General features: G+C 42.1%; 1 protein-coding gene across 9 annotated transcripts in view; it reads right to left on the bottom strand.

Moving 5' to 3' along the window:
- Positions 1 to 4,931: 4,931 nt before the first annotated feature.
- The window catches only part of fbxw7 (F-box and WD repeat domain containing 7), a 138,190-nt gene continuing 117,640 nt past the window's right edge, over positions 4,932 to 25,481 (bottom strand). For all 9 annotated transcript variants that reach the window (XM_085276536.1, XM_085276534.1, XM_085276539.1 and 6 more), the window contains 8 exons: positions 24,850 to 24,984; positions 21,490 to 21,613; positions 21,175 to 21,311; positions 20,444 to 20,557; positions 15,503 to 15,684; positions 11,841 to 12,066; positions 9,680 to 9,890; positions 4,932 to 7,512 (listed from right to left, as the gene is read on the bottom strand). In XM_085276536.1, coding sequence (XP_085132662.1) covers positions 7,244 to 7,512; positions 9,680 to 9,890; positions 11,841 to 12,066; positions 15,503 to 15,684; positions 20,444 to 20,557; positions 21,175 to 21,311; positions 21,490 to 21,613; positions 24,850 to 24,984 — 1,398 coding nt within the window. In that variant the 3' untranslated portion in view covers positions 4,932 to 7,243. The remainder of the gene's footprint in view (positions 7,513 to 9,679; positions 9,891 to 11,840; positions 12,067 to 15,502; positions 15,685 to 20,443; positions 20,558 to 21,174; positions 21,312 to 21,489; positions 21,614 to 24,849; positions 24,985 to 25,481) is intronic.

Here is a 25,481-nt window from a genome sequence, read left to right as displayed (position 1 = left end):
AAAGAGACACAGCGAGGGAGACGGAAGGTTTTGCTTTAGATTATTTATGTACTTCTATTGGGCTGCTAATATTCAGAAAATAACTTACTGGGTGTTACATTTAGGGGGTGGGAGGAGCTCTAATGCCAGGACTCCAGTCCTTTTACCTGACCAATTTCAGAGGAACATCTTAATGTTTGTTAAACCACTTAACACAGACTGATGAAGTATTCTAGCATTGAAAAAAAGGCTCCTCAAGAGATTATCTAACGTATCATCAGAAATTGTCTCAGTGGAAGGGTTGTTGTCAAGAAGTAAACAGGAACTGGATTGAAAATCTGTGTCAATTTTGTGAATTTGTGAATTATGAACACAGAAAAGTATTCTCAGATTTTGATCCACCTTCTGAAGAGTGTCTGATTGGCAACGACTTCATTTTCAGCAATGATCCCAAATACACTGCCAACAGTCTAGTATATTGTTGGAAAATTATAAGAAAATCCATTAAAATAAAATGTGGATAATGTGAAGTTTTTAACAATTTGTTTGCATTTGGTGCAACCTTGACGAGGTTTTCACCAAAACTAAATGAGCTCGAGCTTTTATTGGCATCTACTGTTACATAAAATTTCAAAAATGATATCCTGAAAACTCTGGACATTAGACTGCTAACAGACACAAACAGAACAGGTTCCTCCCTTTGGAGGGGGAGAATATTTTTTCTAGCAAAACTAAATAAATGAGGGGTGGCTCAAGACTTCTTCACAGTGCAATACCGTTTGAGATATAACAAAATGTAACTAAAGTCTAAAGTTCTCTTTGCTCTACCTAAAATGCCTGGATATAGACTCGATAGAAATTTCTACAGTATGACAAGAAATGGGAATGATTTGGTTTGACTTGTTAAGGGAAGGAATTAAGGGGGGGGGGGGGGGGGGGGGTGCATGATTGGCATTCTGCCATTCATCAATACACTCCTACTTTTTGCATCTCACACCTTTGTAGGCGTGGACTCACTCCAGACTCCATCACTGGCCCAGAACCATTCCTGACAGTGTATCGTTTCCTAACTCAATACCAGCTGTAGCCTGTAGTGCAATAACAATCCTTAAATGGAAATCAACAGCATCCTCATCTCACACACAATGGATCACGGATGTCAGGTCTACCTCAAGCTGAGAAACTTACGCTCGAGTGAACATTGATCTGCCTTTGCTTTACACTGAAAATTTCTAAGCTGCATCAACAAATTCTCCATTATTTTGAGAACTAATTTTTTTCAGATTAATTTTAGAAAGCAATCAAAGAGAACTTTAAGTTCATGATTAGCGTATCGACTCTTACAAATGTAATACAATATCTAGTTGGGGCATCTTGTCCTGTTTATTTGATTGTAAGTACACTCTGAACTCCTTAATAAAAGGCTCAACTCAAAGTTGTAGCAGGACCGTTTTGTTTGTAATCCTTTCTTCAACCTTCAGATTCACAACATGCAATATTAAAGTCAGTTGGCTCTGCTGCGATGACCCTGATATTTCAAACACTTTTTGGTCAAAATGACCTGACTTTCATATCCAGGGTGATCACTGGTAGAGAGATCTGGATCTAAGCCCGGGTCCCAGGAACCAAACAGGAGGTTTCAGTGGAAGTTCAGGGTTTCAAAGCCTGAAAGCGGTGTATCTGGTCAGCTGGTTGAAGCAGAGTTCTCCCATGATTGCCATTTTCCACAAACACGGCACTGCATTGGTGTTTTCGGTCATCGCAACACAATAGTTACTCGCCACATCCCACCTCTGAAACTTTCTCTTCCACAAAATCAAATTAGAATTGAAATGTTGCAAATTTAGCAAAGTGGAAGAGATCCAGCATGCCTTGCAAATGCACAAGCACACGGGACTCTAATGGGACAGACGAGAACTGCACAACCAGACGTCCCTAAAGGCGATCAAATTAAATGTACCCCACCCCGATCCCACTTCTCATATTTGGTGCCCTTCTGCAGGCTTGAAACCCAGCAGGAAGCTACTGGATTTCCTAACCATGTGCCGATTCTGTTGTTTGAAAATGCGTTTTCAGCAGCCGTTTAAAACATAGGTTACCTTCTCCTTTCAATCGTTATTCAGGCTGTGGTTCACCTTGCTGACTATATATTCGACTGTGTGTTTGTATGTACACTTATCTACTGGATGTTTAACCCACACTGTGCATCACTTTGCAGCTGTGTGTTTCAGTTTCAGTTAAAACAAACCTGACAGACTGTTCTCAGTGTAAAGTGCACTCGCTCACTGATACATGAATAACAATAGGCAACAATGTGTCACTCAGGTTGTTTACTGTTCTCCAGAGCAGAGGGGCTGCTTGCACGCCACACAAGTGGATCCTGGAAACAAACTGCGCATAACGTGACCTTTTCAGTCGAAGTGGAAACGCCCCTCATGTCCATTCATGTGAGGATGAACAGCCCTCACTGCTTCCTCACAATGCTGTTTATACTCCGAGTGGACACCGAGCTCTGAGGCCGGGCCAGACACGAACTATTGCTAGGCAACAGGCGGGAGGGAATCTGGAGCACAGCTAGACTGCAACTGCTGCCACACGAGCTGTACGGACTCATGACAGATAACGTTTTTTTTGGGGGGGGGTGGGCATCAAGTGGGTCACGTTTAAATCGCTCCCCAGCCGCCATTCACGGTCTCTTATATAGAGGAGAGAGCAGAGCAGAATGAACGCAACATGCGAAGCTAAACTGCATGAATTATCTTCACAGGCTGAAAAATAATTAAAGACTAAACAGAAAACAAATAGCTCATTAGTATTTTTGAGCTGCAACACAACACTTTGATAAAATTACACTTAGTGGAAGTGTGAATAAGTGTTTTGTCTAACACTTCAGGTTATCTGGATTCAGTTCCTTTTGAATATGTTACATAAAAAGGCTCCTAAAAAAAGGCGACATAACAAAAAGAAATCTGAGTAATCCTGCTGTTTAGAAATGCTCAACGTAAAACTGGATTTACAAGAAATTTAAGGCAGATAATCATGGGACACTTGGGCCACATTTCTACATTTGGGCCCATTGGGTGTTCGGTTGCAGGCTGACTGCAAGCAAACTGCTGCCGATTCATTTTCTGTCAGCTGCTCACCAGTGGGAACTGCAACCAGTGCATATAATACTGATGTACCAAAAGAACAGAACTGGCATTAGTCTTTATAACGCCTGTCAACAAATCCCCAGAGAAAAAAAAAATGATTGTACTACCACTGAGGCCAAAGCCATACAGCTTCCTCCTCTGAGGAGATCCTTCACTGTCCAAAAACTATTTAAAAACACAACAAGAGTTGTCATGTTGTTAAGCTGGCAGGCACGTTGCTTCATCACAGTGAACTGGTTTTTTTTCACCCTCCATATAGTCAAACCCTCTGAGATTTCGCTTCTGCTTGAGTGCTTCTGTCTGAGGAGAATTTCTGTTTTTAAAAATCAAACCATTTTCATTTTCTGTAGGAAAGAGTAGTGATGAGGTCAAGTAGCTCATGGTGCAGAGCTAAAAGGGTGAATGGTAGCACCAAGGGAGGGGGCAGCAGCCACCTCTCAAAATTTGCTGCACCAGGCAACTTGGCATAGTTTTTTCTGTGTTGTGCCACCCCAGTATTTTTAGTGGCCCCCGTTTGAAAAAAAATTCTGCAGGCACTCCTGGGTGAATGGCAAATAAAACATGACAGACAAAAAGTGGAAACGTGTTGGAAATGCAGAATTAAAAGTTTGACTAGTGAATTAAATTGAGGGGCTGTTAGTGCGTTCAGTCATTTCGTGGGATTTCTTGATAATGTGACTTCAACAATAAACAGGACAAATGGGAACTGCTGCTGAGCTGGAGATGCAATCGGATGAGCACCATGCACAATCAGGAAGTTTAGTGACTAAGGTCTAACTTTATATTACTTATTGATACTGCTAAAAATCCTTGAAGGTCATTTCGTTGTCCAGTTCTTCTGGATGGCATGAAGATATCCTGATCGCCCTCTAGAAGTCCTTTTATGAACCTTGAGTGTTTATGATTTTAATACATACCTGAAAATCTTGCTTGACACTGAGAATTATTACTGTTTGGTATAATAGCCAAACACAAAGTTGGGTGCCGAGGAGCATGCTTGTTACACTGACATAACCTTATGGCTTAAACATGACTGTGCACTGGTCCTCTGGAGTGCCTGTGGATGATTTTGAGGACTGTCATCTACATGTCTGTAGCTTCTTGCGATCAAACAACCAGTCAGTGGCCGCCTCCTTCCTCCGTTATTGAAAGAAAAGTACTGGCAGTGTCCTCAGCCTCCTATAGGAGCTGCACCCGTGGTAAAAATGTAAAAACCCTAAGTGATTTTTCATTAAAGCTGAACACTGACCTTGACTTTGAATTCAAAGTCAGAGATTTAAACTCATCTGAGGTTTAGTAGATTCCCCTATTGTTATCAATTTGAAAATAATGTTACGCTAACTTTTCGTGTTCACAAACATGGATCCACACCCCGCGCTCACCTGCCGGAGCGACAAATTATAATGGCGGAATGAAAAATGCCCTTAGCTGCTCTTTTCATCAGCAACTGGACATAAAGTCACTACTGAAAATCTCGCATTAGTCCACAGATTTGTCTGATACTTTGATTTTATTTTCTGGGAAATGGGACAAATTGAAAAGTTATTGTTTGAAAACTGCGCAGGACGTCACATGAAAGCGTGCGCATTTTAAGTGGTCAGAATGGGACTTCCAGGGAGTACACAGGAAGTAGCAGGAGTGCTGGAAATGGTGCAGAGCGACATAAGAAGCCCATCTTGAAGGGGAGACTAAACTGAAGTCAGATATCTGTTTTTGTGAAGGTGCTCTGATCACACCGTCGACAAAACTAGAAGACTAAGACTGCGCTGTGATTAATGTTTAAAATTATTCCCTTGTGGATGTAATTACCAAATAATTTGCTTTATTGAACACATAAGATGCCTTCATACAGGTAACAAAAACAGACAACTGTCAGCTTGAAATGAAAAAAGAAAAACCCACATTTTATTGCACTTAAGTTATAAGAAAATAAAATTCTAAGTGAATCAAACAAATACACAATCCCTTTAAGGTTTTTTCTGTCCGTTTTCTTTTTTGCCAGGCAGTTTACATGAACTGGAAAAAAACAAAGAAATAAAGAAATGAAATCACCTGCAACAAATCTGATTTCTCAAACCAGATCATAAATTAAAATCAGAGGGAGAAAACAACAAGAGGAGATAGAGCAAGATTGTTTTCTTTTTTTTTTTTAATATACAGTGTTATACCACTTTCACAGTTCAGCTTGAGTTGTGACTCTTGGAGATTGGGACGGTTTTTGTTTGGCTACAATGTTTCTGTTCATGTTTTGTTGCCTTTGTGGGATTTTTTTGTTTTGTTAAAATTTCTCCCCCCATGACGACCCGCGAGGCCGTCTGGGTGATTTCGACTGTGACACATGTAACACTAAGACTCCCGGCAGCTCCGCCTGTCAGTTGATGCTTGTGATGGTCTCCTCTGTTGCTTCAGACATCTTTGAACGGAACAACAATCACACGCACGGATATGGACAGTTCTTTCATTCACCTGTTAAAAATCGATACATCTGCTAGGATTTTTTTTTTATTTTTTATATTTTCGCTTTTTTTGTCTTTGCCAGTCTGAACAGCATTTGTACATTTCCCCAAAGAACAGGCCGAAAGAGCTTTGTCCCAAGGAATGTGTTTACAAGTTGCCCATTAACACGCTAAACACACGCACTCATGCACACGCACGCACGCACGCCAACAGTGTACATCCCCTTGTTTCCTCTCTGCGGGCGCTCCCCGCCGGTATCTGTCGGACACGCTCCCTCCTCTCGGCCTCGTAGAGGCACGTTTGGCTCAAGTTTCAGTGGCAAAAACAAAACAGAAAATAAAAAGCTGGATGTTACCTTTTTTTCTCATATTTTGTTTCTGTAAGTCCAAACATAGAGTTCAATTTGGAATTTTGCCTGGGACTAAAACGTCACAGCAAGTAAAAGTTCCATCTCTCTCTTTCTTTTTCCCCATTCATCTAGCAGCATAAATACAGTTTGGCCACTGGGGGGGAAAACGGTAGAGGGGAAGGGAGGGGGACGAGTGGGGTTCAGGGGGGCATTAATCCACAGCGCCTAGAGCAAAGGACCTTTTCTTCTTCTCGTCACAGCACTGGCATTGAGGAAACCACCCCAGCTAGACTCTGGAAAAATCTGGACAGCATTGATGTTCATGTGGAGACGGCGCTCCGAACCCAGGTATGTAGAAAACAGAAAGGAAGAAAACAAATCAAAACAAAATAAACCCTTGTGACAAAGATGGCAAACCTAAACAGGGCAGGTTTCTAATACTGGGATTTGTTGCTGTTGGCAACAGTGAGAAAAGGCGGAAAAAACAAAACCTTTCATATGATAAACCAAAGAGGTGTTGAAATTCACAGTTGTGTTTGTGTGCGTTATTTTAAAGAAATCAGACTACAGAAGGGGAGAAACAAACAGGAACAGAAATGGAGTGACGAGAAACTAGCCTGAACAGGCTACACCGAGCAGCTCTTTAGGTGTGGAAAATCCACCTTTCTCAGCCTTAACCTACGGTCAACGTTTCCCACTTTCCGGTCAGCCTTTTGAGTGTATGTGTGTGTTTGTCTTTTTTTTTTTTTTTTTTTTGGGGGGGGGGGGGGGGGGGCACACTGATGGGAGGGGGTTACAGAGGGTGGGAGGGGCTTTTAAAAAATAATATATCTCTGTACATGTCAAAATCTGTCAGGCTTGAGCGAAACTAAGTCTCTGAGTGAAGCTGCCCCCAAACTGAAAGGATTGAGAGTCACTTCAAAAGAGTTCAGTCATTTTCGGCCGTTCCTCTTTTTTTCCCCTCTTCCTCTTCTTTCTCACAGCCAATCAAGGGACAGACCAGTCGTGCTCCGCCCTCCTCGCCTCGTTTCCAACCCGATCCCCCTTTAGGCTCCACCTTGTGCTGGTGGAAGGGGCTCAAAAGCAGGGGCTGAACAGGTGAGGGTGTGTCTCTTTGTCAGTAACATTTGCCCAAAAAAGCAGGGGGGGGACGTGGGAAGATGATGGTAGAGGACAGGACAGCCCACTGTTGGTGGTTGTGGTTCTAGCATTTGGATGTTGGCTCTCCAGTTTCCAGGTCTCCCATTCCCTCTCTACTCCTTCCTGTGCGGTTCGCTCTCTTCGACCTTCCCCACCGTGCTCCCTCTCACTTCATATCTACGTCAAAGTCCAGGACCAGCAGCTTGGTCTCCTCTGTGCCGTTGCGGCTACCAACCGCGCACACTAGCTTGGTGTTGGAGGCCCGGATGCGCCACACCACACCGCCGCTTCCGCCACTTTCCAGAGTCACCAGGTTACGGATGAACTCACCGGTCTTCAAGTCCCACAGTTTGACCGTGCCATCGTCCGAGCTGGTGATGACAAAGTTCTTGTTGAACTGGAGGCACGTCACGGCGCTCTGGTGCTTGTGAGGACCTGAAGACACAAAGATACTTATATTTAGTGGGACGAGGTAAAGAAAAGTCTTTTTTTTCCATGGCTTAAAACATTTACATTCAGGTTAAAGTTTCCAGTAAATGTGTGTGGATCAGTCAGGTCCTAAAACCTGTAACATGGGGGAATCCCTTTCTACCAAAGCTCATGGAAAATGTTGGTCAAACGTGCTAGTCTACTGGCACATAAAGAATGGGTGAATTTAAAAATAATGAAGAACCCAGATACAGGGAAAGATCTGAAAGCAAGACCTCTGTCAGCCTGTGAGGTGAAAGAAGAGCTCCTACTCCTGACGGTGCTGTGACAATGAGATCTTCGTACAGCTGGCAGGCTTTAGGACGAGCTGCCAGGGCTCATTCCTGTCTGTCACAGACGCTAAGCAGCTTCAGCTACACCTTTGTCTGGTCTGTTTGGTGCCAGTACATACCGGTTAAAGCGTGTAGTGGCTGAAGTGAGTTTATTTGTGACTGTATGCGTGACTCCTTCAGGCTTGAAAATCATACCTTAATTAAATCAATTAAAGCGAAAACAAAAACGAGTGCAGAGTCGAGTGCAGGCAAATGAACTGATTTTGACTGAATTGTGAGCTCAGATGCATTTAACTTGTTTCAGGATACACAACCTTTCACCGACGAAACCTGCTGAAATCTCTGAACAAGCGTTCGCATCTTTTCTGTTTCCGTCTCTGATTAGGTCAAAGGCTGAGTTATTTACCCGGCTACACAATACTGCTCTGCACCAACCCCCAGCTTGCCTGTCTCTCTCCTCCCTCTGCTCTTCCCATTACCACAACAAAGCACTCTGCTCCGTGATTACCTATGCGCTCTCGAGCTGACAGCGACAGCCTTGTTGTTGGCCTATTGTCTTATCAAAACACACTAATGAATGGCAGAAATTGTCTGCTGACCTAATTATATGACCTACAAAGTTCCCGGGCCCTCAGTCTTTTACTGTAGTCACCTCTCTTCACCAGACAGACCCACAGTCTCCCTCCCTGCACGCCGTCCCTCCTGCTCTCTTAAGGCTCTTATACGACCATCCTTTGTTGGGCTGCTGTGTGCGCTGTGGACGCAGCACCCGCATGCGGGTTTGGAGTTTGCTAATGAGGGCGGTTAGGAGTGGGGCACTGCTGGTTGCCACTGCTATTCAGCCAAAGGATTTCCAACATCCTGTGAGGCACCAGTGCTGCTAATGGAGTTAGAACTATTCAGACACAAAGGAAATGAGACTGTAATCAGGACCAGCAGGCTTGCAAGGTGTTGGCTCAGTTCTGCTCCACTTACACACACAAACAGGTAATTTAGATGGATTTTTAATTGGACTGTCAGTATCAAACAGAGTCCCAATCTAACGTGTTTTTTGTTGTTGTTATCCTCCAAGGCTAGCATTGCCACTTTTCTACACTTTAAGTCATTTATTCATGGATCTATAAGTCTACATTTCAGTCAAGTTGTTTTGCAGCCACCTTAGGTGTAGCTGCTTTGAGTACAACATAACCAAGTCTCGTGGTATGAAAACAGTAGCACATCAAGACAGGACAGAAAGTTAAGAGAGAAAGAAAATATAAGAGTTACATCCCCAAAATCTCTGATGTAGCCTGGCTGTCCTCTCACATGAGACCTTTGTACTGATTTTTTACTGTAAGGTCTGCGCATAAGACCACATCTGAAATTATTTTATCAGAATAAAACAGCTAAGAGTCTGATCTCATGACTCCCAGCAAATAAACACAGAAATTTGGAAGTGATAAGCAAACATCCTCCAACAACACCCAAAAACGTTGGAGCCACTAAGGTCAAGCTCTTCTGAGTGGGAGACAATGCACCAGCTGCTGTGTGAGTACTCAGCTGAATGCAGTACAAAGAACACTTATTCTTTTAGGGTTTATCCAAACAGCAGTAAATGTGCAGCAGTTTCGTATGTATCCTACAACGTGTTTTGCCCGTGTGTGGTCCTGGAGACTTCCATTGCAGCAACAACTACCCGCAGCTTTGCCAACATGATGGACTCAGAAAAGTGTGAGATGTAGTCATGAAAAGTTAAACCTGTCATTAAAATGTAATTAGATTTCAATAACAGCTGAGACAGCCTCTGGTTTTCCAGAAGTTTTACAGTAACTCTCACACTGTTCATACTTCACTTTCCTCACCTTGCAGTGTTTGGAGGCACTGGCCAGTCTTGATATCCCAGATCTTGACGGTGGAGTCTGCATTGCCTGAGACCAGGATGTTGTCTTTGAGCTCCATGCCACTGGTGAGGGACTGGTGGCCCGTTAGCGTGTGGATGCAGTTGCCCGTCTCCACGTCCCAGACCCTTATAGACGTATCCAATGAGCCGCTCACGACGTGGATCCCATCGAACTACAGAAACAATGAATACGTTTAAATTGTCTGAAAATCAAACGGCCGCCTCTAGATAACCAAAACTGTCACTTGAAGTTGGAGTTGACGGCAAAAGCACCTCACATTTCAACACTGCGTACTTTGTTTCTATTAACCTTAGACTAAACCCATTTAAAATGGATGCACAGTATTGATCTGTTAAAGCTTTTCTGCTGCTTCCCAAATCTAGTTGGAGAGAACCAACACTTTAAAAGTCTATCAAAGCAGCATGGCACAAAAACCAATCTATCAGTGCAGTAATCAGCCTCCTCTGTGAGGGTTATGGCACCAGCTAAAGTGCTCTGTCATCACACAGAGTGGATGAGAAGAGAGGACATATTAGAGGACAAACGGGTATAAACTTTTTCCCCCCTTCCTCCAAACGAACAAACAGCACACATATATGCTGGGACATAATAAATTAAGAATATAGAATTGCACATGAATATAAGATAAAGGACTAAAAAATTCATGCAAAAAGAGAGATCTGTTGTTTTTGTGCACCACAGGTTTAAAGCAATTGCCTGAGCCTAACAAGCAATATTTCACTCCACAGAAGTCCTTGGAGGACACGCGGCAGTGAACTTCCTACAGTTTAGGACAGTTAAGAGGAAAAGTGTACAGTAAAAAGGCCCGTTTAGAAGGTCTTCATTTAAAATTAACCTGTGTACTCTTAATAGCACAAACCACTCTGGTGACACAAACATATGACAACTGCCATGAGCGTGAAAGCATCTTTATGACTGTTTTCCCTTAAGTGTTACTTGAGTCACCTGTTGTTGCGTCACCAAAGTTTGGGGATCAAAAAAGGAAAAGTTCGAGGTAATCAGTTTGCTGCTAATTGCACTGTTATTTCAACATTTAAAGAACAGAAGGTCAAACCTAGATTTGCATTTGACATAACTAGTTTCAGGATTTTCTCCACTTGTTTTTAAACACAAAAAGGTGTTAAAACATCCACTGTCAAGGCACACGGTTCTTAATTTGCTGGTGTAAATCAAAGACAGCCTGCAACTATCAACTTAAGGAAATTATGCATGCCCACTGTGCCAAAATGTCTTTCAGCCCTTCAGTCTTTTGGCTTGTAGTTCTTTTCAAGAAGTTAAGCAGAGCTTTGATAAACTTTTCCTTTAAAACAGCGGTCTCCAACCTTTTTTGCGCCACGGACCAGTTTATGCCCGACAATATTTTCACGGACCGGCCTTTAAGGTGTCGCGGATAAATACAATAAAATAAAACTAGTACACCTGAGCCACCCACAGAACTTCCACCAATAGTGTAGGAGAGGTGTCACATTTGCAGAAAAGATTGGATATTGTAATTTTGAAATGTTTATTTAAATTTTCTCCCATTCCTCCAGTACATCATTGTTTCTACCACAGAAAACTTCCACCGTCTCTGGCCTATGCTGCCGTGCTGAGAGAGAAATGCATGCATAAAACTAACGACTGTATTATGTTTGACAAATTGTAAGCAACAAGCTGTGTTTTTAGTAGATCACTCAAACCCACATGTGTTTGCTTGCCACCTTAATCTGTCCTACTCTCGTTAAGGCTGAGATGAACTGGTTGCTCATAAATTCTGGTAGAAAGTCACGCACACAACCGGCTTGCTTTATGCTTATTGAAGCCTTGTGCTATTTCTTTTAGATTAGCAAATCCGGCCCTTTGACAATAGTCAAACATGGTTAAAGCCTCTTTTATGCTCACATCAGTCTTACAGACAACCCTTACAATAATGTAGTTAGACGAGTTCTTACATATATGGACCTAAAAACTACCAACTGCATCTGATTCATTGCGTCATAAACGAGAATGTTTTTATAAGAGTTCTCAAAGACTCTAAAACAAAGTAACTCGTACATTTCATTTGGCTCCAAGGTTGATTGGTATACACCAGTCTTTTCTTTAATGCTGTGGGAGGCCTCACCTGTAATGAGTACACTCTGTTTGTGTGGCCTTGCAGCGTGTGGAGGCAGGTCTCCATCTCGGGGTCCCAAACTTTCACCATGAAGTCGTAGGCACCGCTGACCACCCGTCGCCCGTCATACTGGACGCAGCGCACTGCCGCCACGTGGCCCATGAGGACGTGTAAACACTGACCTGAATCAATGTCCCAGACGCGCAGCGTGGCATCACGAGATCCACTGACCACCCTGCATGACACAAACGCAGACAGTGAGAAAGGTAACCGTAGCACAACACAGATATTCAGGAGAGATTCAGGAATGAATGAGAGAGATGATGAGTACGGGTGCAGTAATCAGTTCAAACCACCGTGAATTCAATAGCTGCCTTAATAATGAGGCACGTATGCACGGATCCTCACTACTCTGACAATGAGTAACCCACAGCATCACATTCATGTTCATACATGAATGTAGAAATAAACCCCCACACCTGTCTTTAACAGCCGCCCTGATCTGTGAATTCACCCTGAATGGAAATATATATTACCGGTTACAGGAAGAGAAACTCCTTTTAGAGTGACAGTTACTCAAGTTGAACATTTTTCAGATTATCACACTTAAGGTCAATACTTTCATCAACTTCCATCAGCTTCAAGACACTTCAGTAAGGACTAAGACGGGCATCTCTCCGCATTTGACCTTAAATTTTCTACGGGCTATTTCAATTTAGCCAAAAATAAATAAATACATAAAATAAAACAAAACAAAACATGCTGTAGATACACACAGCCCATACTCTATTTATTAAACGCCTCACGGTGCTACACAGATAGAAATCACCAACATGTTATTCACCATCTACCAGCAGCTCACAGCATTTCCACTGAGTGAGTAATCAAATGCTACACAAAAACCTTGGTGGGCCCTAAGGCGAAAAGAGCACTTGGAGTCTCCAGAGTGTGATACTGAGTGAATAAGTGAGCAGCAGTTCACTTAAGTCGCCTCACAGGGTCCATTTAATCACTATGAAACCACATGCTCTCTTTCATAGATGCTGTCCTCTTTTACTGTTGTACAGTTGCTCTTATTTACCAGATGGGATGGCTGTAAATGTGGGTGTGATGAATCATAAGGAACATTCAAGGATTAATCTATCCTGTGTTTCTTATTTCTGAAAGTTATATGGTTTTTTACACCAATTAAAACGAATATTTATCCCATAGAGTACAGTAGAGCCAAAAAAAAAACATGTGAAACATGAGTTTGTGAGCTTTGGAGATGCTGCTGGACTGCTGTAAATGTTTGAGACAGACAGATTCACTGTTTCTGCCAAGCTATGCTAACTAGATGCTCCCTGTAGCCTTACATCTAATAAACAGACAAAAGAGGCACTGGTGCCTAATATGCTGTACACATGCAAAAAAAAAAAAAAAAAAAAGCTTGTCTCTACCAAGAACTTTCAAAATAAAAGCTTAGACTGTAGTAGATGGACTCTTATTGTTAAGACACTGGGGGAAAAAGACTGAAGTAAAATCTTATCCCTAGTTATACAAATTATGGGGAAAAAAAAAAAGGTTTCATTTAATTCTTATTAGCACTTGAAGCCAATTTTGAAATCCATGAACAAGGTCAGGCAACATGTTTGGACCTTTTTCTACAAAAGGATAAAAATAAATAAGTAAAGTCTATACTCGTGTATAAAACTGAACGACACACACAGACATGACATGAGGTAACCGGTACTCATTTCAGCACTTTGCTCATGTGTGGATCAACTTTGATTTCAGGCACAGATCAGGCAGAGCCAGCGTTCCTACCAGCAAGAAAACAAGAGTATTAACCCTTGGATGCACAACCTACCAATACCTACACTCTTCCACGAGTGGGGTCAAAAATGACCCCAAATAAAATCAATGCCTTTTGCTATAAACTCTGTTGTTATTCTTCAAAATCTTTAAAACGAAGAGTTATATTTTCATATTTGAGGTATTCCTCATAAAACATGTTTGTGACATGAGGCCCTTTGCATTTTTATTTATTTTTTCATTAATTTTAAGATATTGGAGTTTTTGTATCACTCTTGTATGCTTGCTCGGCATATACTGCAGAAGCTGGGCCTTCCCTCTGAAAGGCACAAGTTGTTCATCCACTGTAACTCAATCACTGAGGATGAATTTCTGCCTGCAGTTGACCAGGAACAGGCCCCATATGTAGCGGAAAGCTACCATGTGGTTTGTTTTCAGTCGGTAGGCTCTGGTCCTCTTGGCATCAAAGTGCAAGAAACGGCGAATATCTTTAAATCTTTGAATTGACATAGTGGCCTTGTACAATGGGTTATGCAGAGGACTCCCAAAAAGCACACCACCTGGTACATCCCAGTTCTTCTCACTTCCTGCATGAATGGTCAATCAAATGAAGGCTAGGAGCTTAAGTTTGATTACATTTTTTCAAACCTTTCCCCTGTCTGTGGCTACTCTTCACGGCTCCATGTTTGTGCATGTCAGCACCTCTTCTATTATATTATCAGACATGAGCATCTTCCATGCATCTATTGGGGAGACAGTACTAAACCCAGGTGCAAGCCCTGGCCGTCTAATTCATCCTGTTAGACTCAATATCCATTTCCTCCGATGGGCCTGGATCATTTGTAGGGCCACAGGGATTCTAGCTGGCCTCATGGCAGCCATGTTACTTTAGATATTTAACAAACAAAAAAAATACATCATAAATGGTCCGCAGGTGCGCATTCGCTGTCAAAATAAAAGACACGCACCAGATAACAAGTTGCAACGCGCGTTTGCGTACATAAGATAATCTGGAGGAGGACAGACATTTGTTCAGAACTCTTAAAGATGTCGAAGAAGCAAGCTCCGTAAGCAATTACTTTGGTGTTCCTCCACCGCAAAAGAAGCGCATATTCTCGGAATTTCTTGGAATACTTTTATTTTGACACCGAATGCACACCTGCGGACCACTTATGTGCAGCCCTGACTATAAATCATGTCTGTTACTGTGTAAAAATGAATTCTTGATCCATCAGAAGTGTAAGTGGGACAGTCAGAGTTGCTAAGAATTAAAGTTTCATAGAAGATTCCAGAGGAACTGCTTGGGGTCATTTTTGACCCCACTTATGGAAGAGCGGGGTAGTGATACAAAAACTGCATTCTTTTTTAATTAATGAAAAAATAAATAAAAATAGAAATGGCCTCATGTTACAAACATTTTATGAGGAATACCTGGAATATGAATATATTACAACTTTTAAAGATTTTGAAGAAAAACAACATCTAAGGGTTAAATAAAACATGACAATTTCTTAAACAGGAAGGCACACAGTTTCACACAGCAGTACACAATTGGCAAAGCTCACTACAATACTAAAATTGACCCATTTAAGGATGACACTAACAAAACTATTATTTTCAGAGATTGCTATATCAATAGCACAAAACGCTTTTCTGTTTATCTAAAACGCAAAGAAAATCAGTTTAATATCACACACGAGCGATGAAAGCAACAGTTAGTGGAACCTGGTAGTATTTGATAAGTTTAGCCTGAAAAAAAGGCTAAACATTTTCTACTCATTTCAGCTCAAGACTGATCGGGCAAATCTTCATCTCATCGAAAGCATCATAGAGCCTTCAAGCTTGGGCTTAAAGCACAGCAGTGAGCTGCTCCGTACCTTTTCTCATGTAGGTGCATGCAGCGCACTGTTGAGGTATGCCCATAGAGGGTGTGGATACATTCTCCCGTCTCTGCGTTCCAGACCTTGAGTGTGCGATCAGTCGAGCCGCTGATGATAATGTTGTCTCGCATCTGGGATGACCACACGCCCCCTGTGTGGCCCACCAATGTCCGCAGACACTAAAGAGGAGAAGAAGGAGAGTCTTGATCAGGATTCCTGATGGACAGTACAGACTTCTGATGTTAGAAAAGTTCATTTGAAAGGCATTTGGGGTGATGGCATTCATACATATCAAAGCTCAGCTTAAGAATTCATAAAATCTCATTCGGGATTTTCTCTTCCTGCATGCCCTCTCGCTGCCTTCAGGGGGGAAAAAATTTAATTTGACATTTTACAGTAAGGAAAAACTGAGTCCACACTTGCTGCTGTCGTGCTGGGACAAAACCTCCCAGAGCTCTGCACAAGATTTAACGTAAGTTTCAGAAAGTGGCCAAATCATTTGCAGGAAGGGTTGATGACAGTCTTCACTAAAATGTCTCCATTCATCCTCATTAGGGACAGGAGATTAGTTATTGATTACAGCACTTATGGAAATCTTTCTGATCAACTCAATCTGTGTCCAAGCAGTTTGTCCCATTCGAGCCTCCCAAACTCATTCAATTTAAATTCTTTTAGGGAGGAAAAAACTGTAGAAGTTGCAGTTGCTGTGCTCATGTCAGGTTTAGAGTGGAGTCTGCCACTGAAATGTAACCCCCCAGAAAACTGCGTTGTATCCTGAGGATTACTTTCAGTGTTTGTGCACACATTTTAATTTCCATTAGTGATGAATGAGCGATACTGCTGCGTAACACTCAACTACAGGCCTGCAGTTTATTGCATCACGCTGGGGATACAATAATGCAGGATTTTTCCCATAAATCAAAGCCTCCAAGAACGAGAGTGTGATTAAAGCCTACTCAAACACTACGTGGGAAGAGAGAATATCTGAAATGAAGGGCTTAGGCATCTTTATCTGTCTGTGAAACAAACATAAAATAAGCCGGTTCCAAAGAATGAAAGAAGATTAGCGCTCGTTTAATGAATGTGTGAAGGCCTGCCTTTTTCCCCCCGTTTTAAACACATGAGGGTTTTCATACAATGCTTTACATTTGCTTCAGATCTCGTCTTGGTTTAAAAACTGTGGCGGGGGAGTATCCGCTTTAGCAACCTGAGAGCTGGCCTCATTGAAAGACAAATGCAGGAGATTTCCCTTTGTATTGAACAGCCCACCTTTCAAGACCTCAAATATGAGAAAATGTGGGCCACATGTAGGGCTCAATGTGGGTTCAACTAATGCTTAGCAAAGGTTAAAATAAACTGGCTCAGGTGAAGCCATCAGATAATTATAGCCTGATACCAGATGATTAAGAGATTACTGCGGCTATAGTTTCATTTCCATACTTGACTGTTTGACAGTAGAGGAACGAGAGGTTACAAATGTCTCAAGATAGACTATGAAACGCATAACCAAAGCGGCAGGCGAACAGAGTCTTACTAATGTGTTCTTCCCCTCTCTTACTTGCCTTTTCCTTGTGTTGATGATTTGATGACATGGTTTTGATCTACTGTTTGTCTCCAAGTACTAAGTGGATAATACAGATGTGTCACATAAGTATGGGTAATCACACGGTGCTTCCTCCACAGAAAGAGCGAGAGAGAAAAAAAAAGAGGCTTCATTATGAATGCACAATATTCAATCAGCTGAGGATAAGAATCTTGATACAGGTTGATCTACATGGAGAAATAATCCATACTTTCATTTAATGAATGATTTCAGATGCTCGCTAATCAGTCTGTTAACAGTTCCCAAAGCCACCTCTAATCTGTGGATCTCCCCTTGTTTTCAGTTAAAAACAGGGGACGCGTGTCAATGCGGCTAAAGCGTCTCGCAGAGGACACCTCTCCCTGAATACGACGGTAGTCCGCAGCTCTGCCATCTTAAATCTGCCTGACAGCTGAGGCTGCCTCTGACAGGCACCACCAAGGACACACTCTGCTCTGTTAAGCACAAGGTAGCCACCTTTGAAGCAGCAAGATGTGTTTGTTTGTGTGCTTGGATGGAAGATTGACGTCCCCGGCTGAAGCTGGAGACAAGCAAAGACAAAGGTCCATCCAGCCAAAGACGAAGCCTTCAAGAACCGTCTACGCAACAGTTTCTTCAGCAGGAAAAAGAAGCTTTGAAGATCTGCCAGACCACACGTCTCCAAGATCCAGCAGATAATGTTATATTGTTTAAAATTTAAGCACTGCTTGCTTCTTGCAGTACTTCCACCATAAATAAAACCCACTGTCTAACCTGATTACTAGCTAGCAACCCAGTTTTGTTCCAGGTGTGGAAGTCTTTATATAAAATATTCTCATATAATAATTCCCTGATTACCTCACAGAACGGGTTCAAGTCGCCGTGTTTTACATAACAAGATGAATCGAGGGGCAGGACAAAACTAGCTGCAAAGATGAAAAGGCAAATGCTGGTTGTGGTGTTTGTTAAAGCTCTATTTTTGCTGGAGTAACTGCATCTGATGAATATTTGTTGAGCAATTAAAAATTTAGGCCATGCTCATGCAAATGAGGCTTATTAATCTAATGCACACTTTCTATGCTAAAAAATACCTAATGAGTTTGAAAAATACACAATTCACAAACAAATCTGGGAGAGAAGAGGGTATTGTCAACAGATTCATTAAACAGCCGATGGAAACATCTGATCGGATGCAGTATTTGGTGTAAAGACAACACTGAGAACATTTTGAATGCAGCAGCCTTTGAGTCACCCCACAGTATCCCATCACAGGGGAACTGTACCGATGCCTCTAAAGTGGAGGCAATGTTTCTGAGGCAGAGGAGCACAAACGGGAGGGAAGCGTTAATAGTGGTCTCTCTTTGGCACAAATTGTCTACGCAGTGACCAATTTCTTTTCCCATCCCGACTTTTTAAATCACCCACCTGCAAAGCATGCTGCTGCAGGTGGATCTCTGCACTCTCCTGGAGAAAAGGTAACCACACTGATCTCTGAGCCAATTTACCTTTGTAATCTATAATCAGTCACCAAAGTCATTACTGATTTGAGGGACTACTTCTGACCCCGAATCAAACATACCGTCCTTTCAGAGCATGATTTATATATAAAAAAAAAGTATAACACAATCACAGTTTCTCATCTCAGCTGATCACCATGCTGCAGTCTCTTATTGATCCAGGTCTCAGTAAGAGTTAAGTGGCAGGGCTGTAGAAGTAGAGACTGGGTGACTGTGCTTTGCTGAAGTTGAAAGATTTGTTTACAAAAAGGTGCAGGAAATTAAAATAAATTACTACAAAAAAAATTACAGAGAAAAGATAATGGCTACAATCTTGGGAGACGTGCAATATGACAACCCCCCCCCACCCCACCCCACCAAAAAAAAAAAAAAAAAAAAAAGTACAAGAGAAATGATATTGATATGAACACTGGTAGTTACAGCAGCCATTGTAAGCTGTGTAACACTTCAAGATCACTGACAGCCACTTTACAGACCTGCATCTCAGAGACGGACTAAGAAAAAGTAGCAATCAAGTCTTCAAATAAGCTGGCAAAGACTATAAAGAATTCTGACAGCAGGGAGAAAAAACAAATCCAGGGGCCGGTAATCTCATTGTATTTTTACTTTACAGTTTTACTGGCATCGACAGCCACTTCACCGAAATGGTCGATTCGGCTTAACTGGCCATTCCTCTCCAGTGAGGGATTCACTCTCTGTGGTGCTGAGAGCTAAGGAGGCAAAGAGATGAAATCCACAGAGGGAATGTGTGCTCTGAATACAGCAACCAAACACGGATTTAGGCTCATCTCGCCTTCATGACTAATGTAAACAAACAATCCTGAGGCAGATTAGCATTGTAGAAAGCGCATACAATAACCTCTGTCTGCGATGTCATTCTGAATGCAGGGTGGGTTTGGGGGGGGGGGGGCTTTAGAGCCTGCTGGTGATGTGACTCATCACAGGCTTCCACCACCAATATGGAGCTACTGCAGCTATAATTCAGCAACCTGTCATCCAGATATTAGTCTTTGGGTGTAGGAGAGCCAAACTGTGCTCCATGCCTATCGGATGACCTTGGCGAGATCTGTTCAGATCAGCAAATGTGACTGTGACTGATATGCATGTAATCACCAGTTGGGAGAGAGCCAACTTTACTTTATGTGTTCAGCCGAATCTCCGCAGCAATGAAAAGCAAACTCAACTCTTTTACATGTGAAAGTGAGGCCGAAACGCCCCACTGTGATCATGCAGAACATCTTTTTTTTTTTCCCCTTTGAGAGGTTTTTCTTTGAAAGTTTTCATTTTTAAAGACCAAGTTCAAGCCCAGCCTTATGTCATTTATCTGAGTAAAAAAAGCAAAAGGGATAGACTGGGAAGAGAAATAATGAAGGACTTTTTGTGAAAACTTCTTTTGAGAAAGGAGTCCAGCATTGAGGCATGAAAGTGTTGTGATTTACCACGATCTGTAAAGCGCTCGCCAATATCACAGAGCAACCACTGCCTTTCTTTTTAATACACAGCGTAAAGCTGCAGCACAACGCCTGTGTGTCTGCACCAGCTTCAGCTATGAATACTAACACCGCGTGTGGACATGGGCTGTGTTACAAGTCTGCAAAATAGATAAATATAAGAGAGGAGAGACTGGGACAGAAAGCAGTCTTCCGAGGAAGATTTTTATGTGGTAGTGTAACGCAAAATTATATCAGTGGGAGCACTAAAGATACAGTATTTAAATCAATTCAACACAGTTGTTACCTTCACTTCTAATCAATGAGTGTAAAAAGTAGTATGATTAAGCAAACAGCCCATTATTCATATTAGTGCCTGCCTCCCTTCTCTTCTGCGTACATCCAAAATGTAACAGTATTCAACTCTTACCTTTCCTGTGATAGCTGACCAGACTTTCAGCGTGTTGTCGTCAGAGCCGCTGACGATGCGATTGCCACAGAACTGGAGGCAGGTGATCACATGGTCATCGTGGCCTTTGAGCACCTTTAAATGGGACACATGAAAAGAGATGAAGCGGGAAGGGCACGGAGGAAGATTTGATGTGGAATGACAACGCAAATAATGATGCTGACAGTAACACTTCTTATGCATCAAAGTGAAAATGTCATCAAGTGCTGCAGGTGTACACAGCGCTTTAAGCAGTGCTGCATACATTCAGTCTCAGCTAGTGGGTCACAGGACTGCGAGCTCAGCAACTGACAGGGCACACTGCATATGCAAAGGACTATAACGAGCGTGGGGAACTAATTTATGCCAGTCGCGGCCTAAAATGACCTGCAGCCGTTTCACAAACAGCTACAGCGTACAAGGTCCATTAAGGATGAGCTTCAGCATGCTGGTCATGCTCTATGAGAAGCTTCTGAACAGGTAAAAGAGACGGCGAGTCTTTAATGTGAAGGAGAATAAGATTTTCCTGTGCTCCAGCTCAATTAATATTCCAAACAAATACCTGGGAGCACAAACCTGACTGTTCACTAACTTTCCATCAGTTTAACACTTCAGACTCTTATTGAACCATCTTTCTGTGCCTCAAGGCCATTTGATCAGATCTGTAAAACTCCTCTAACCTGTGGGGAATTTAAGTTCGAAAGAAAAGCTACCTTAGGTGATTTGAGGTCCCCTCTCCTCCAGTTAGTGTCTATTCTGTGCTGCCTGATGTAGGCACTCTTCCAGGGGCTGTGAGTGAAGCCAGGCTTGACAATTTTTCTCTTCTTCAGGGTAAGGGGCTCATCGATACCTGTGAGAAGGTAGAAAAGAAGCCAGTTGGACTAAAATGTCCTTGTTTTTCAATAAAAGTGCATTTTTCCAAACAGGAATAACCACAATTCTAAGCACAGCAGTCGCTTCAGACTGCTCCCGCTGGGCGACCGCATAGTGTCTGTCTGCCTGCATCTGTTGCAAACAGTTAGGCTCACCCTCTTCCCTGCATTTCTCCCTCCACAGCAGGTTGTCTTCTGCAAGGATGCGCCAGTAGCGACACGTCTGTGCTGCTTGGAGGAGGTCCTTCGGTTCCAGGAATGACAGCACGTATAAAGCCAGCTGTTGAAAGACAAGGACGAGCAATGTGAAAGGTGTAAAGCAGTAATGGGGGGAGGAAAAAGAAGCTATAACTTTCTACAGTTGATGTAAACAACAGTTTAAGGTGACATACATAACATATTTTCAATAACCTAATGGTCAATATATGATGTACATTAAATGTACATCATATATTGACCAAGAAGAATAGACTAAGAGTTTACAGCTTGACCAGGAGAGACAGGATTAGAAATGAGTACATTAGAGAGACAGCTCAGGTTCAGCTGTTTGGAGACAAAGAGAGAGGCAAAGCTGAGACGGTTTGGACATGTGCAGAGGAGGGATAGTGAACATACTGGACAAAGGAAGACTGCCAGGTAGGAAGATAAGAGAAAGATCGCAAAAAAGGTTCATGGATGTAGTGAAGAACATGCAGGAGGTGGTGTGAGAGAAGAGGATGCTAGGGATAGGGTGAGATTGAAGCTAATGGGATTAGCCAAAAGCAGAAGATGACAGGTTTACTTTTTTAGTCTTGTGAGATGAAAACCTGGATGATTGTTTCCAGAAGTCCCGTTTCTGTCCATCCAAACTCACATTAATGACTTTTCAAACTAAAACTATCCCCCAAAAGTCATCATCATCATCATCATCATCATCGTTTATTTGTATAGCACTTTAAGAACACACCAGGCAGACCAAAGTGCTGAACAACACAGATCAAAACAACAACCAAATTAAAAATACCATAAAATCATTACAAACAATAAAATAATAAGAAGGTGTCAGTTTCCTACAGAGTTAAAAGCCAGGGAATAAAAATAGGTTTTCAATCTGGACTTAAAGACCTGCACTGATGACGCTTGTCTAATTTGGAGGGGAAGGTTATTCCAGAGCATCGGAGCCGCAATTGAAAAGGCACGGTCTCCTCTGCATTTCAGCCGCGACTTAGGGACCGACAGCAGCAGCTGCTCAGCTGAACGGAGCGAGCGAGGAGGAACATGTGACTTCAGCAAGTCAGTTAAGTACACAGGAGCCAGACCATTTAAAGATTTAAAAACCAATAAAAGGACCTTAAAACGAACCCTAAAATCAATGGGAAGCCAATGCAAGGAAGCCAGAACCGGAGTGATGTGATCGAATTTCCTACTACCGGTTAAAAATCGCGCCGCCGCGTTTTGCACTAACTGCAGGCGTGACAAGGTGCCCGACCCGACCCCTATTAAAAGGGAATTACAATAGTCCAGACGTGAGGTGATAAAAGCATGAATAAGAGTTTCCAAATTGGGTTTGGAAAGGAAAGGCTTAACCTTCGACAGGCGTCTGAGGTGATAAAAAGCTGATTTTACCACCCCACTTACATGACCTTCAAAAGTAAGCGCAGAATCAAGTTTAACACCAAGATTAGTGACTGAACTTTTCAGATGAGAGGTCAAATCACCAAAATCAACATCTGGAGAATCAGTAGAACGATGCGGGCCATATAAAATTGCTTCCGTTTTGCGACCATTAAAATTCAAAAAATTATTTGCCATCCATAATTTAAGTCCATTTCAGGGTTTAAAGTTGTGACATGGTGTGGGTTCTAGGCATAAACGCAGCACACATGATAAAATTAAAGTGTTCTAGTGTGGATGTGCTGAACAAATATAGGAGAATAAAAAGGAATAAGGGGGAGAAAAAAATCTAAGAAAACAAATGCAGGATAATTAGTGTAGCTTGTACAACAGTCGTTGAGATGAGTCGACATGTCTGTAAAAATTTTTACATTGAGCTTCTCAGCGCAGGTACAATGCTACAGCTCATTGAACCAAATGAGCATAAACCAGAAAGATAGTCACCTGCTTTTTTGTTCCACTAACAATCAAATTCAAATACATATATATTTGCACAAAAGCAATGAGCTGGATCACCTGTTAGGTCAAGAGATTGTTGTGCATCTGCATAAAAAAGGATTACGGGTTCATTTGACAGTATGAGGCGTAAGCTGCTGTGTAAATATTGTTCTTTCATTATCCGACAACAATATGAGATGACAGCGACCCCACGACAGAGTAACAAATTCAGGTGTGTTGCCACGAACATCAGCATGGAGTCAAATTACTTAGGATGGTCTCCAGCTGTCAATTATTATTGATCTGAAAAGTTTAGGGAAAAATGTAAAGTCGTCATCATATATAATTTCTGACAGCTCAAAGTAATGTGCTCGTATTGCTTTTCCATCACAGCCAATTAATCAGTTGTCTTCTCCATTTTAATTAATGATGGATCCATAATAGTGACTGAGAATCTGTCTATACTCTATTCAGCTATAGTGAATTAATATGCTAGATTCATCCACACAAAATTAATCAGTCAAAAGTAAGTCTTAATTTGTTCAATCATCTCTTCTCCTTGGTTTAAATGTGTTACACTACACAGTTAGGTCTACTTCAAGTCACCGTTATACCTGAATCACCCCAAAGCCCATCTAAGCCGGCCATCATTACAGGCCAGAGGATATTTTAATAGTTTTACAAATCAATCTCAAATTGCTTTTAAAGTCTGACACTCAGCCTTCTGCAGAATCTGTTCATAGTTTCAATTTCGACTGTATCTCAAGTGTAACCCACAGGGACCGTCCTGCTAAAATTACTTGACAGCCACACCTAATATTTTTCCTGGAGCTGGATCTAAGAGGAGAGGTGGGATTATCAAAAGAAGTCAAAGCCGCTTGTTGTTGTTGTTGTTGTTTGGTTTCTTTGCTCATTTTTCTTTTAAGGAGAAACAGAATGAAAGGAGAGGTCTCATGTACCGGTGCAAACACACATAAAGCTGTTTGTATATTTGGCTTTAGAGCAAGTGACACCAACACCTTGAAATGTTGCATCCTATTGCCTCACTCTCCACGCTACCCCCACCCACCCTCAATCCTGACACCTGCCAGACAAGGTGTGAAGTCTCTGATCTGCTACACAAGCTTCAGCAAATTGAGGCCGATTTGTTAAGAATCCCCTATGTCACATTATCAGCGTGCCACTTTACATTGTTTGTTTTGTCAGTTATGATGTAGAGCAAAAAGCAAGACACCCACTATGGATGCCCTAAAATGATGCGAGGGAAGACCGAAGACCGACGGACGATCAAGGCTGAGACGACTGCCTTGTGTCTTTTTGAGGTGTGTTCATTCGAGAACAAATATAAAAGCTTCTTGTGGGAGTTCAGGTCAGAATACACAGGAAGCCGAGGCAGAGGGGGCGAGGCGCTTGAGGGGAACTCACTTCTTTGGGCAGCAGGGAGATGAAGTCTCGCTGAAACTGCGGCTCGATCACCTGCATCATATGCTTCACTTGTGTGGGCTCACAGCTGTCAATCAACTCATCCAGCGCCAGCAGCTTCTCTGGGCCAGTCCAGCTCTGGAAGACAGACAGAGACACACACACACACACATACACATACACAAACACAAAGAGAGAGAAAATTGAAATTATTCAAATGACTTTACTTTGAAGACGGGAACCATTAAATGCGGCTGTTTCAAAGTCGAAGCCTGGGTCAATGGGAAAAAAAAGGCCAATTTAGTAGAAAACACCAGAGGTGCAATGGTGTCAGTCATGTACAGAACATCACAGCAAAATGTAATGTTATTTTAGATCAAAACTTTCTCCCTCGCCGCTACATTATGTATTATGCTTGGGAAAAAAATGTATGACAAGAAGTTAATTTTAAATCTAGGGTTTACAGAGCTTCTAGCAGGATTTGATGACTTTGCAGCAACATAAAAAAAGAGGAGCTTTATGGAGTTTTCTTGTAATTTACCTTGAAGCCTAATGAATGTGTTGAATGCATTTGGTTTCCCATAAAACAGATGCAAAGCTTTTTCTTCCTTCAATTTAAATACAGGATTGTGTGC

This window comes from Mchenga conophoros, linkage group LG6, assembly GCF_057382185.1.
Source record: "Mchenga conophoros isolate Kocher_MC1m ecotype Shallow Benthic linkage group LG6, M_conophoros_male_GT1.1, whole genome shotgun sequence".
NCBI lineage: Eukaryota > Metazoa > Chordata > Actinopteri > Cichliformes > Cichlidae > Mchenga > Mchenga conophoros.
The sequence above is the reverse complement of the archived record's forward strand: the minus strand, read 5'-3'. Positions and strand labels throughout refer to the sequence as shown.